The sequence below is a fragment of the Acartia tonsa genome, chromosome 4 (assembly GCF_053477335.1).
Source record: "Acartia tonsa isolate MP-2025a chromosome 4, ASM5347733v1, whole genome shotgun sequence".
In the NCBI taxonomy this organism is placed as follows: Eukaryota; Metazoa; Arthropoda; class Copepoda; order Calanoida; family Acartiidae; genus Acartia; species Acartia tonsa.
The window spans coordinates 8,940,644-8,955,126 of record NC_137263.1 but is presented as its reverse complement, the minus strand read 5'-3'; the positions used below and the strand labels follow the sequence as shown (position 1 = coordinate 8,955,126).

Here is a 14,483-nt window from a genome sequence, read left to right as displayed (position 1 = left end):
TTTATATTGTTATCCAAGCTTCGCTTCGCTTTAAGCAATCAATATCAGTAAAAAATGTAGATTATTTTGTCCATCACGATAATAGTTATTTACAGAATTTAAAATAGATTCATAAAAAATAACAAACATGAGATAAGGGTTGAACAAATCGGGTATCAGGGGAATTTCTAAGGATCTAAATGGATAAGACAATGGCCGATAAATTGATCTACATCCCCAATGATGATACAAAAAACCTTCTCAAGATTACAATTAATGCTTAAATCGTTTGGACACTCAACTTAATGAATCAACCAATCAAATTTAAATAAAAGTCCCCAAAGTTGTTAAGCTGGCGAATAAGAAAACTCTTGGGGAATAGGGTATTAAACATCCCAATGTATCTTCCCTCTATGGGAACTTAATTTAATATAATTTTCCAAAATATTTTCTATTTAAGTGCGGACTTGGTTTAGAGGAACTAATTAACAAATACGAGTCAGACAAAATAGATTATGAAACCTTGTTCACTGGGATGGATGCTAAACTGAAGGAGATGAGTGACTATGCTGAGAGCAAGCAGCTGGACAGCATTGATAAAATTCTTCAACTTAGAAAAGAGTTTGTGGATAAACATGCTGATTATTTGGAAATGAGCACAAATAACAGGTAACATAATTTTTTTTCTCTCGGGAATGTCCACTAATCAAAAACACTTTGAAAGCAGTGGTGTGTGATAAGGGATGCCAATACCTGCCTTTCCAAATTTTCATTGCATTTTGTCTGCGTAAGGTTTAATATATTTTACCTTTAAAAAGACAGAAAAAACATGAATTTGTTTATTTTTCAGGAATAACATAGATGCTTTAAAGAGTCAAGTTGGAGATCTAAAGAATGGAGAATTTGGAGGCCTGTCCCATGAGCTGCAAGAATTTACAAAGGAAACCAACAAAGTAACCTCCAGGATTGAGGCAGAGATAGAAAATATCCATCGCAAGCACTCAGCAAGATTTGTTGCTATTGAAGCTAAACATTCTAGTAAGATTTTTTATTACAAAATTTAGATGACAAGTCTTAAAAATATGTTATTTTATCAATCGAAGCCATTCTTGTCTTTCAATTTTAAACCCCATTTAATTAAATTCACAAAATAAATCATAAACCAATCGGCTTTGAAAGAATAAAATTGGTTCACACGAGGAGACTGCCAGGAATGACTTGAAGAGTAGCCTCGATATTAAAAATAAGCTTGAACATAAAATATCATTTTTCAGATATACTGACTGAACTGAATACTGTGAAAGGAAATCATATAAAGAGTAATGAAGAGGCATCTGCTAGTTTTAACAGGTTTTACATTATCCTTATTATAAAGTAGCAGGATGTATTTCTGTTTGTACCGAAGGATCTCACTAACCGCTGAACCGATATGGTTCTCCTTTACAGGATAGCTTCTGATAGGTCCTGGAAAGGTTTATAATCAGTTCAGTTCAGTCGCGTCTCTCTTTTGGACTGTGGAGTCCAGAGAATACGGCCACCCTGCTCCTCCATGAATTCTTTTTTTTGGCAAGTGCTTCAGCTTCTCCCCATGTTAATTTCAAATTAAAGAGGTCCTTTTCAGTGCTCCGCCTCCAGGTCATTTTTGGTTGTCCCCGTTTACGTTTACCAGTGGTGGGGTTCCATTTTAAGCACTTTTTTGGAAACCTATTTTGTTCCATTCTGAGCACATGTCCTAGCCATCTTAGTCTTTTAAATTTCACTTCTGCTTCAATACTATTGCACTTGGTCTTAGCATACAGCTCAATGTTTGATATTTTGTTTGGCCAGAATATTTTGCAAATTCTTCTTAGGCAGCTATTGTGAAATGCATTAAGTTGATTTGTTTCAGTTTTCACAGTTCTCCAGCATTCAGCTCCATAAAGAAGAACTGATTTTACATTACTGTTGTAAAGTCTGATTTTTGTTTTCAGAGCAAGTTTCTTTGAATTCCAAACGTTGTGTAGACTGTTGAAAGCAACCCTAGCCTTATCAATCCTGGTTTTAATATCAGCTTTTGAGCCATTTTCACTGCTGATAACACTCCCCAAATAGGTGAATTTGTTGCTTTGTTTCAATTGTTCACCATTTATTGTTATAGTTTGATCAGGGTTTGTAGGAATATTCATAATTTCAGTCTTCTTGACATTAACAAAGAGCCCGACTTGTCCTGCGTATTTGACTAGTCTATCTGTCTTAGCTTGTAGATGTTTAATTGTTTCTGAAATCAGTGCCAGATCATCAGCAAAGTCCAGATCTTCTAGGTGTCCTAGTATGCCCAGCTGGAGACCACGTTTTTTGTCCTCTGTGGTTTTCTTCATCACCCAGTCAATGACCAATATAAATAGAATAGGTGATAAAATGCATCCCTGTCTAACTCCAGTGCTTATTTTAAAGAAATCAGATGTCTTATTGTTTCCAACTGAAACACAGGCTTGAAAGTTGTCATAAAATTTAGTTATCATAATTATCATCTTTTCAGGTATACCATAACTTCTTAGTATTTTCCAGAGTGTTTGTCTGTGTATGGAGTCAAAGGTCTTAGAGAAATCAACAAAATTTACATGGAGTGGCTTGTTAAATTCAACACATTGTTCAATAACTGTCCTAAGGGTGAAAATTTGGTCAACACAGCCTCTTCCAGCACGGAACCCAGCTTGTTCTTCTCTTAGTTTATTGTCAATTTTCTCATCAATTCTGTTTAAAATAACTTTACATAGGACCTTGCTTGGGATAGAAAGCAGCATAATTCCTCTCCAATTATCACAATTGTTCAAATCTCCCTTCTTAGGTAGTTTTATGATTATACCTTTAGACCAGTCAGTTGGTATCTTTTCTTGTCTCCAAATTTTATCAAAGAGATCAGTCAGAGTCCTAGCAGAAAGATCTATGTCTGCCTTAAGCATTTCAGCAGTTATCAAGTCAGGTCCAGGTGCTTTGTCGTTCTTTAGACTATGTATAGCAGCTTTAACTTCTTGAATAGTTGGTGGTCTTGTGTCTATGTCTATTTCATGTCCTGGTTCTGGTTCAGCAGTAATTTCAGGTTCAGGTCTGTTCAACACTTCTTCAAAATGCGATTTCCACCTTTCAGCAACTTCTTTTTCTGTAGTGAGTAATTTACCATCTTTAGCCTTGATAGTTTCACCACTCTTTTTGTTATATTTGCCACTTAATTGCTTGGTTATGTTGTATACTGTTTTCATGTTACCGAAGTCAGCTGCTCTCTGGGCCTTTTCAGCCAGATTGTCAATGTAATCTCTCTTGTCTTTCCTTGTGCGCTTTTTGACTTCTTTGTCTTTAGCAGTATATTCAGCTCTTAAATTGCCCATGTCAGCCAAATGTTGAGCATTATGAATTTTGTTTTTAAGATTCTTTCTCTCTTCTATTTTGTTCCATGTTTCTTCAGAGATCCAGTCCTTTTTCTCTGGTTTCTTGTGTCCTAGGATTTCCTTAGCAGTAGATTGAAAGTTTTCTTTAATTGAAGTCCATGTGATCTCAGTCTCGTCATTTAGGTCCTCTAAGACTTGAAATCTATTTCTGAGTTTTAAGACAAATTCATTCTTTATCACTGGGTCCTTTAATCTTGAAGAATCATATTGTCTGCCAATCTCACTCTTTTTATCATGGCCAGTACGCTTCAGCTTTAATTTAATCTTACTGACAACTAGTTCATGGTCACTGAATATGTCGGCTCCTCTATAGCTCCTACAGTCTTGCATTGATTTGACCCATTTTCTATTGATCATAATATGGTCAATCATGTTTCTTGTTTGTCCATCAGGTGTTGTCCAGGTATATTTGTGAATGTTTTTGTGTTGGAATAATGTACCTCCTACGACCATATCATTATTTAAACAGAATTCAAGTAAAAGTTCTCCATTTTCATTTCTTGTACCTATGCCAAAGTGTCCCATTGCATTTTCCACTCCAGTCCTGTCAGTTCCTACTTTAGCATTCATATCTCCAAGAACTAGACACATGTCATGTTTGGGTACTGAGTTTCTGATTGATTGCAGTTGATCATAAAACTCTTGTTTTACTTCTTCACTTTTGTCATTTGTTGGGGCATAGCATTGGATAAGGGTCAACTTGCAGTGCCTTGATTGGAATCTAGCCTTAATTATTCTGTCTGATATAGGTTTCCAGTCTATTAGTGAATTGACATGTCGTTTTTGGATAATTATAGCAACCCCATACATATGTTGACTTTCATGACCAGAATAAAGTATTAGGTGGCCATCTTTGGTTGTGGTTTGTCCTTGTCCTGTCCATCTACATTCTGCAATTCCAAGTATTCCGATATTGTAACTTGTCATTTCTTTAACTACTTGGGCTGTTTTAGTTGACTCATACATTGTTCTAACATTCCAGGTTCCTATCTTACAGCTTTGCTTAGAACTTATTGGTCCTGTCATCAAGTTGATAGCTTCCTTTCGGGTTTCACCATCATCTTTCATATTCTCAGTAAACTGAGCATCAGTTCCAACAGTTCTTGTTTCATGCACACCTCTGGCTGTGTTAAAGCCATAAGTGTTTGAGGTTTTGTGGGTGGTTTCGCTAACTGTGATGATTTTTACAGGTAGGATAGTTAGTCCTACGCAAACCTTTCATATCCCTGGAAGGAAGGGTGACTGGTAAGGGGAGGGACGTCAATATCCCCCAGTACTTCAAGAAGTACCTCCTGCCCTACGAATCCATTGTAAGCAAAATTGAAAAAAAAGTTTACAATATAGTATATTAACTACAATAAAAGGAATTATATGAAAATATCATATTATATTGTACAGGCAACGTCTTAATTCTTGAATTGAGTATAAAAATGGGAAGGGGGTAAAGAGGGGGTAAAAAAGGGAAGACGATAGTGTTGCCTGAACAAAAAATATAATTGGCCATTTGTTTATTTTTTTATTTTTTTACTTTTTTTCAATTTTGCTTACAATGGATTCGTAATATTTTTCTGATTCTAAAGGTATATATGAACCCATGTTTTTTATGTCTGTTTGAGAAAATATTTAGGTCTAAAGTTTTTATTAAACCGAGGTTAAAAAAATAGATTTTTTCAATAATTACTCAAAAGAATTTTAAAAGTAAGGTGTCAAATTAAAGATCTTACTATTTTTGTTCTTACTGGCCATTTTCTTCTTTTATTTTGTTGCGTTTTAGTACCTTAAAACCGACTTAATTATTTTTTTTAAAAAACTTAAATTACTTAAAAAATAAGAGGTCTACAAAAAAACCGATTGCATATCTGAATTCTATGAAAAATTTTACATCTACTACTTACTAAAAGAACCGGCTAGCTATAAAAAAAAAAGTTGATACACCTTCTTTACATTTAAATTAATGTTTTACTTTTATGGCTCTGCTTGGTATGTTTGTTGATATAACAAAATGTATATGTACATATAATAACAATATATTATAAACTGATCTTTCATTCAAAGTAAAACAGTTTCATACTGTACAGCGTATCAAAAATTATGATAGAGGATATTAAAAATTGCAAAGGAGAGTATTAAAAACTTACTTCTACCATATTGAATTTTATTCCCAAGAGCGAATTGGATAATACTCTACAGACAAATAAATTATTAAGTACTACATGTTACTTCACAGAACATTACCTAATACTTAATACAGAATTGAAAACTTCCTTGTATCGTAATGAGGTTTTTTTCCTAGTACGTACGGATTGATACTATACATTAATGTGAAGAATATAGAGTATCATCTGATGCTAAAAAAAAAATTATTTTTAACAGTAGAATAGAAAATTTCTGTTAACGAGATTCCATATAATCCCTTTCTCTTTAAAAGGCTTGATGCTGAGATGAAAACATATGAGTCAGAACAGAAGGTGCAGGCAGGTTTCCTGGACACCCTGGCAGGACGTCTTTCCAGGGAGGAGAGGGACGCAGCCAACAGGCTCAAGGAGATCAAGGATGCCCAGTTAAAGATGAGAAATGAAATAGATACTAATACAAAACAGGTTTGACTTAGTATTTTTTAAATTTGCTAATCTTTAAGCGTTGAATAAATAGGTTGGATCTAATTGACATTTTTATACCTTCTTAGCCAGAATTAGCTGCTTCATAATTGATTTAAATTAAATTACCGTTTCACCATATATAACACCCAAAATATTTCTGACTCTAGATACTTTTAAGAGTAATTGAAGAGCACTTTTAAGACTCTATACAAAATGAAAGGGGGTTACAGAAATATGAAATATATCTTTCATTTATCTTATTAAATGAAAGATAGTATATTTAAGTCAATTGAAAGAAAATAAAAAATATCACAAATATACAAACGTGGAATCGTAGATAAATTTTTTTTTGGGGTAAATAGGTACATGTATTAGTAATTTGGATATATCTCCTTTTATCAAAATCCTCTTTTAATAGATGGATGCACTTCACAAGGAGCTAGAGGTAAGGCTAGACAACTGCAGAAGAAACTTGCTCGACATAATCAGCTCCAGTGAAATCAAGGTACAAGAACTCGAGGACAGAATAAAACAGAGTGACCTGGCACTGGAAAATTTTAAAATCTTCGAAAACAATCAAAGAACCAATTTTGAAAATAAGTTGTCGGACTTGAAGCAGATGGTGTCAGCGACCTCGGCTAGTACAGAGAAAGTAAAGAACCAGTTTTCAGAAGATGCCAGGGAGGAAATTAACAGATTAAAGACTAATTTCGGTAATTTTTTTATAATAAGTTTATAATATCTTCAAAAATTATTAAAACATTTTTTTAAGAAATATATTAAAGAATGGCAATTTGTTTTCATAATTTGCAATAATTTTTTATTATCAAATCTTTCAATTATTCAGTTCAAATTAGTGTAAAATTTTAAAGTATGAATTTACTTGCAGCAATATTACATCTTATTTTGTACATTTTCAATAAAGGAGACCCATATTGGTTCAGAGGTTAGCGAAATCCCTCGGTACAAACTACAGACGCTTATTCTGTTACTTCTATATAAGGATTACTAGCGGCTTCGCCCCTAGCCTCTAGGGGCTTTGCTCCATGAGATGATAAAAAAAGTTAAGGTGAAATTCGTAAAAAAAAGGAAGGACCAAGGAAATCTCCTGCAAAAAAAGGACCAAGGATATCTCCTACAAAAAAAAATGGGGGGGGGATTTGTTTTTGTTTTTTGGGGGGGTTGGGGGTGTCCCACCTCCCAAGAAAATAGCCTGAAACCACCACAGGACTAGTAGGTATATTCCCTGAAGAGTAGAATCCGATCGGTTCAGTGGTTACCGAGATTTTAAGCTTCAGACGGACGGACAGACAGACATCAAGCTACTTTGTATTATAGATTACATTAATCTATTTTAGAAAATTTGAAGCGTGATGTACTGAACCTAGACATTGCTGGATTCAAAGCTTCCATAAACAATACAAACACAACTCAAAACAAACAATTACAGACTTTGTTTGAAGGAATTGATGCATTAAAGAAAGAGGCGTGTCAACACACACTTACAGGTCAATTTTAGTATAGTTACTCTAAAATATTCTCATGTCTGTTTGTTTGTATAGCCGTAAAGTTTCAAGCGTTTGTAATACGAAGAACTAGATTAAGTTTTCTTTAGGAAGATAATAATGTTCTGTAAACTGTCCTATCAAAATATATCCCAGGGAATTTATAAAATACTTTGAATATTCCTTCATTAAAGTTAGTTTAATTCTATTTTGTAAACAAACGGCTACACCGTAGATGGTTTAATGGCATTTGAATTTAAAAAAGAAAAAGTAAAAATATTTTTTATATGGGAAGGTTTTTTTTCTTTGGATGGTGGGTGTTTACTACGCAAAAAAGTTAAAAACCATCCCTGGGCCAAAAGTAGCTTCACTATAAAGAAGTCTCGTGTTCTGTTCGACGGTTCGCGAGAACTTTTGCTGCAGACAAAAAATCTTACTAATTTACATAATAGGATATTTACTATTTAGTAAATAAGCTTGATGGACGGGTGGCGAGCATGGTCTCCAGCCTAGACTCACATAAATCAGATACCTCAAAGCACAACAAGACAGAAGAGGATGCCAGGACTAAAATGGAGGAAAGGGTCAACAACCTCCAGACTAATATCAGAGAGCTGTACGAGAAATTGAACCAGGTTTTTATCATTTTAGATTTAAGGAAGGGATGGGACAATGACTATTAATGGAAATTTAGTAAAGATTATTTTATCTCCCAATATCCTATCATTGTATATTTAAAAAGTTTGCTAATTATTTGCAAGGTAAGAACGACTAAGAAAATATAATCTTTCCCCTTTCTACAATTTTGAACCATTTCTCAGTTTGTATTATTCAAATTTCTCAGGGGGGATAGGAAAACAACAATTAAATCAATTAATTAAATCTATCTCACTTTATAGATATGATACATATTATCCTATATTCTGTGTTACTGTTAAATCCTATAATTTTGTATATTATTTTCGGTTTTCTTAGCTAACAGTTTATTGTTATAAAAGGGAAAAGGGTTGCAAATTAGATTTAGCGACATTATATTATCTCAGTGTAAATAATGAATATTATAAAAAGCTAGAATTCCATATTTAATTGCATAACATTGACAACTTTACGTACATTATGTTTTATTCTTCTTTAAAAAATGCAAAAAAACTATTTTTTTTTCTAGAGAACAAGTTCAGAAGACTTGAAGAAAATGAATCAAAGTTTTGAGTTGTGGAAAAAAGAAATTGATGAAAAAATTCAGTCTCAGCAGAACAAGATTGTTAATGTGGAGAATTCTATAAGTAAGATTTTAAATTCATAAATAGAATTAGGTTATAAGTTGTCGAGCTCAGGGATTTTAAGGGATAAGACAATTGACGAAATCATTTAAGTACATCCAAAAATACAACTTCTGTAGATCAATTATATTGGTTGAAAAGTTGGCACACTACTTGTTTTAAACCAATCACAAACGTTGTTATAAATTTTGGATATTAGTAAAAGTTTCAGTTCAATGTCCCTTCCCTCCTTATGTCGAGCAAAAGTAAAAGTGGACATGTTAGTATATTGGTTTATTTGCTAATCAAAATTTACTGTCATTATACGAGTTTTCCTCCAACTTTTCAGCCGTTTTAAAATTTGTATTTTTAGAGTTTAGTTGCCTTTGAAAGTAAACTTCCTTGTCTAAATAATATTTCTTTTGAAAGCTCTTGCAGGGAGTTTTAGATATCAAAGATAATATTTTAAGTGCATTCAATTTTAAACTAAATTTGATATATGTAGTTTGACATGAATTCTCAAAAAATAACAAAATTGATAAAAGCGAAACTAAATGAATTTGAATTTCTATTAGTTTCACTGAGAAACAGAATTTTTTTTTTCAAAATGTCAAAAACAGTTTTTGTATAATTTTAGCCATAGAGTTTCTATATTGCTTATAACATTGTACCTGATATATCATATTTATAAAAATATCACCATCCTGAATAAGTTTAAGCTTTTGGGATATTCTTCTCTTACTTAAATTCTTCTTTAAAATATCGTACACTCAAAGTTGTTTGACTGACTAGGGCTAGGAAACCTCAGACATAGTTGCAGTGCAGCTTAAGTCACATTAATCTGTGATGCTTATATTCATGAGCCATACGCTTTGGTGCTTAGCGAAAGAATAAGCCACTTTACTCTTACTCCCAGCCGTATTATTGAATTCATGTTCTTTTATATGGACGTTCAGTTAGACTTACATAAAAATATATACCTGCAGAGGAGCTTTGCTTTAATAATATTTTATATTATAAATAGACCTGGAGACGTCAAAGATGAAAGAATCTGTTTTGAACAGCATCAACACTGAACAACAAAATACAAACAAACAAATTCAACTTCTGCAAAAAAATATTCAGGTTATTTTTCATTTTCTTTATACAATATTTAATATGTAATATTTTCAAGTTTTAGGATTAAGGCAACCAAATAGCCTTTTACTATATGTATACTAGCGGCTACGCCCCAAAAGGCCTCTAGAGGGTGGGGGAATTCAACTTAACAATTTTTCAATTAAATTTTATAGAGTAAAAGTAAAATCTAGGGACGATTTCTCTTGGGAGTGTGGTGGTATCCTCCCCCAAAAAAGTGATAAACCTTTCCAGAACCTATGAAAAGGTACATTTTAAGGGAGAACCATGTCGATTTAGTGGTTAGCAAGATCCTTTGATACAAACATACAGACGAACGATACAAACATACATCATGTTACTTTTATACTCGGATGAAATCTATAAACTCTAATAGCGTACAGGATACGTTACTTCTCCTTCTGATGACAACTGATTGTATCTCTTTGGGGCGGGCCGACAAATTTATAAAGTAGCTTTGCTCTTGCGATTGTGCTTACATTTTTGCGTATAAGAATCGAAAGACTTATAATTGTTGCAGCCATTTTAAGGATCTAAAGTAACAAGTATAAGCAGATTTACAGAGGGACATAAAGATTTAAAGATATTGTTTTATTCAAAATTACTCCAGAAGAATATCATGTATGCATGCATAATATTAAAATTATCGAATTCTTAAAATTTTTTTCATCATACATTTTGGTTAAGTTTAGTTGTATAAGGTACAGGAGCAAAGATTAGATTTTTTTACAAAAAAAATATCCAATATTCTTTCTTATAAAGAAGTAAACTTATTTGTCTGTACCGAAGGATCTCGCTAACCACTGAATTGATATGTTTCTCCTTTCCAGTAAAGCTTCTTTTACGTCCAGGGAAGGTTTTTAATTATCCCCACCCGTCAAATAAAATTATATCCTCCCCTCCCCCCAAATTAAAATAAAAAATCTTTTTAAAACTTAAATTCAAAATAGGGTGGGGGATGACTTTCACCATCCCACCTCAAGTGCCTCTAAAGGCTTCTAGGGGGCGAAACCACTAGTGGTTACAAAAAAGGACAACAATAAAAAGGGTAGAATTAACTAAAGCGAATTGAAAAAAAATAAGATTTGAATAGATCAAAATCATTAAAACGTGACCTTATCCCTGAATAAGAAGATTTACTTTTTTTCTTTTCTTACGAAACTCAGGTTGGCAGAATACATGCTATGTATTGTAAAATTTAATTAACTATAAGAAATTCAACATTTTATGAAAACAAGGATAAATTTGTTTGTACTAAACCTTATTGCATATCTTTTGTCAAGTAGTATATTTAAATAGTGGAGTTACAGAGCAGTTACAATTTTATAATATATACAAGCGTCTACGACCCCTAGAGGCCTCTAGGGGCACTTGAAGTGTGTGTGTGTGTGTGTGTGTGTGTGTGGGGAGGGGTGTAATGGGATTTAACCTCCGCTTATTTTAATTTTCAGAAAAATGATCCATATCAATTCAGCGATTAGCTAGATCCTTCAGTACACAGTACACACAGACATTCAGACACAGATCCTATTACTTTTATATAATAATAATTTTTAGGAAAAAAGTGAACCTTTGGAGAAAAAGTTGCAGCAGTACAAAAAAGAGATGACTGATCTGGAATCAAGTCTGGCAGCAATTAATACAAGTCTTACTAATATAAAGCAAAGTGTCTCACAAGATATAACAAGAACAGACAACCTAGAGACAGCGTTCACCAACATTAAATCCCAATTAAGCACAGCTGAGTCAAATATCAACAGCTACGCTAAAGATTCTGAAGTGCAGAAGTTAAAGGACACTATGAACAAAATGACTGCCACAAAGTCTCTGGAAAATTTGGAGTCAAAATTGGAGTCTATGTATGCCCATAGCAAGACCATTGATCTGTGCATGGGCGAGGTGAAATCCAAGGGGGATGATATGGAGAAAGAGTTGAAGACTGTGAATATAAAGTTAGAAAAGCTGAAGGATATTCAAGCTGTAACCGATGAGCTGAAATCATTAGAAAATAAGGTTTGTGATTGCATTTTTAAAGTGATAATACTCTACAACTTACTTGTTTTGGTCTGTCTGTTTGAAAAAAAGGCACAAAAGAAATATTCGCTGTCACTTTTGTGTAATGTTTAAGATGCTTGATATCTAAAATTATAAAAAATTCTGAGTAAATTCCATTTCTTTCCCATTCAATGCATCGTATCTGTTTATAGTTTTATTCTTACTTACTTGAGTAGACAAAGCTTGGGCTTAATTCATAATACATTCTGTAATCTTTAAGGTTAATCAGCAGAAGACAAAGGTTATAGATGTGGAGGCTAGTGTCCAGTTCCAAGAAAGATCTATTGATAAATTGGGTATTTTTATCTTGTATTTCAGAAACTGTAAATAGGACAAGTGTATCAAACACCTTTATTAAGTCTAAACTACAAAAACTAAAGCTTTAATAGATTATACGTGGATATTATGACAGGTGAAAATTTTCGTCAATTGAGCTTGCTAACATGAAACTAATTCAATGGTCAGTTCGTTTATCCGGTAGGAGGAGAGGAAATGAGAAAAGGGGTTGGAAGTGGGAAATCGTTATCTTAGCACGCTGTGTGTAACTTTTATTAGAAGACATCTGGTGTAAGATCCAAGTAATAATATATTCATTGCTTTAATAAATTGGGCATAGGTGTGATAGCTTAATCATTGTAAACATACTTTTAAAAACAGATGGAAAGTAAGAATATCCTTTATTCCTTATTATTTAATAATATATTCCTTATTATATTATTAATAGGTGAGGACGTGAAGAAAATTAACGGCAGCGTGTTTGGAAATATTTCAAATGTTGATGATAGGTAAAAAAACAAAATTCTAATAAATAATGGACAGACAAAGAATATTATATTATATCCACTCAGAAATGAATGCTAAACGTAAATCTAAATACTATTAATTTTATCCCTCATAAAATATGTATGTTTTTAAAGCTTTACTATTATTTAGTTACTGAGTTGATTTTCCTTTCGTAGGATAAGTGGCGTCGCCCCTAACCCTTCGGAGTTTTTAGTTTTTATTCTGGGTGCATTATCTATTAGGAAGTTAAAATATCTAAACCACTCCCCTTTCCCGCCCGATCCAGCTGTTTACAAAATATTAGTACTTACACTAACCTAACCCAAAATAACCCTTTAAAAGCTACTGTGAAAATTCGACAAAACGCCCCTTAAGAGGCTTTGTCACGAATGGGACTATACTCGAGAGTTTTCATTACAAATCTAATTTACTGAGAAAATTAGATTTGTAATGTTAAATCTTTTACAGCATGGCTTCGAAACCGATTAATATCCTGTGGTTTATAACCGGTTCTCAGCCATACTAAAACTAATGTATATCATCGTATTACAGACCATTTTACACGAATTTTATTATACAAATAAAAATTAAATCCATTTTTTTAGCCCAGGCCTTAGGCCACTCGGGGCAAACGAAACTGGTTTTAATCTTATAATTTTTAATTTTAGAATTCGGGAAAATCTGTCTTTAAGATGCGATAAATAAATATTCCTCCGTTAAAACTGCTTTCTGTTAGGTTGAGCAAGCTAGACGAGACAACAGAAAATCTAAAATCTCGAGTTGTAAATATTGAAGAGAAAAGTGAGAAGTTAAGCCGGGATATAGACTCTGTGAGCATAAACAAAAACCAAATGGATCAAGTAAATGCAAAGGTGATATTTGTAGAAATCAATGTTATTTTATTTATAAGAATTATAACCTTTTTAAAATGACGTAAAAAAATGACGTCATCATCCCAGCCTACACTTTTAACACCTCGCAGACGCATCTGATCTGCCATCTTTTTTTCATATTTATCATTGTTTTTTAATTCCTATTATCTTCGTCTTTTTCTTATGTAAATACGGACCTTGGCTGTTAGATAAAAAAGATATTGTATCTTACATATTGAAATTGTTAATAAGAATTAACCCAAGTTATATATTTCATAAACTTTACCTATTTGAAGCTGAAACAAAAAGTTAAAGGAAATTAATGATAAAAGTTTTTTCTTGCTTTTCAGGTTGGCCACAGAGAATTAGAAAAACTTCAATCTCAAGGCAAGTTGGTATAGTCCCTTTCGTGACACCGCCTTTTAATGGGCGTTTCGTCATATTTTCACAGTAGTTTTTGATAGGTTGTTTTAGGTTAGGTTAAGTTAGGTTTGGTGATTGCCCCGAAGGGTTAGGAATTGGCCCCGCAGGATTAGAGCTCCCCGCAGGGGCTAGAAATAGGAGAAAAACTACTGTGAAAATACGACGAAACGCCCCCTAAGAGGCGTTGTCACGAAAGGGATTATGCCCGTTTTTTTACATCATTTATTGTATCGTGCCTCAAGTCGTGCAAAATTCAAAGAAGATTGGAGAACCATTGTGCGTGGCCTACGTTCTAAAAAGAATTAATGGTAATGATGATGATTGTAGCATGTCACATAGCGGAAACAGCCTATAAAAATGTCGTCATAAAATACAAACAACCAGTGATAGGCAAGTTTGTATTTAAATTGACCAATGGTAAAATGTATACTGGCCTGTCACTGGT

General features: G+C 33.2%; 1 protein-coding gene across 1 annotated transcript in view; it reads left to right on the top strand.

Moving 5' to 3' along the window:
• The window catches only part of LOC145315945 (uncharacterized), a 53,642-nt gene extending 39,554 nt beyond the window's left edge, over positions 1-14,088 (top strand). The window contains exons 22-35 of the mRNA XM_080156115.1: positions 440-648; positions 830-1,017; positions 1,254-1,329; positions 5,833-6,004; positions 6,423-6,717; positions 7,363-7,512; positions 7,978-8,144; positions 8,675-8,792; positions 9,793-9,893; positions 11,463-11,918; positions 12,181-12,256; positions 12,685-12,745; positions 13,480-13,615; positions 13,966-14,088. Of these exons, the coding sequence (XP_080012241.1) occupies positions 440-648; positions 830-1,017; positions 1,254-1,329; positions 5,833-6,004; positions 6,423-6,717; positions 7,363-7,512; positions 7,978-8,144; positions 8,675-8,792; positions 9,793-9,893; positions 11,463-11,918; positions 12,181-12,256; positions 12,685-12,745; positions 13,480-13,615; positions 13,966-14,016 (2,256 nt within the window). The 3' untranslated portion in view covers positions 14,017-14,088. The remainder of the gene's footprint in view (positions 1-439; positions 649-829; positions 1,018-1,253; positions 1,330-5,832; positions 6,005-6,422; positions 6,718-7,362; positions 7,513-7,977; positions 8,145-8,674; positions 8,793-9,792; positions 9,894-11,462; positions 11,919-12,180; positions 12,257-12,684; positions 12,746-13,479; positions 13,616-13,965) is intronic.
• Positions 14,089-14,483: the final 395 nt, after the last annotated feature.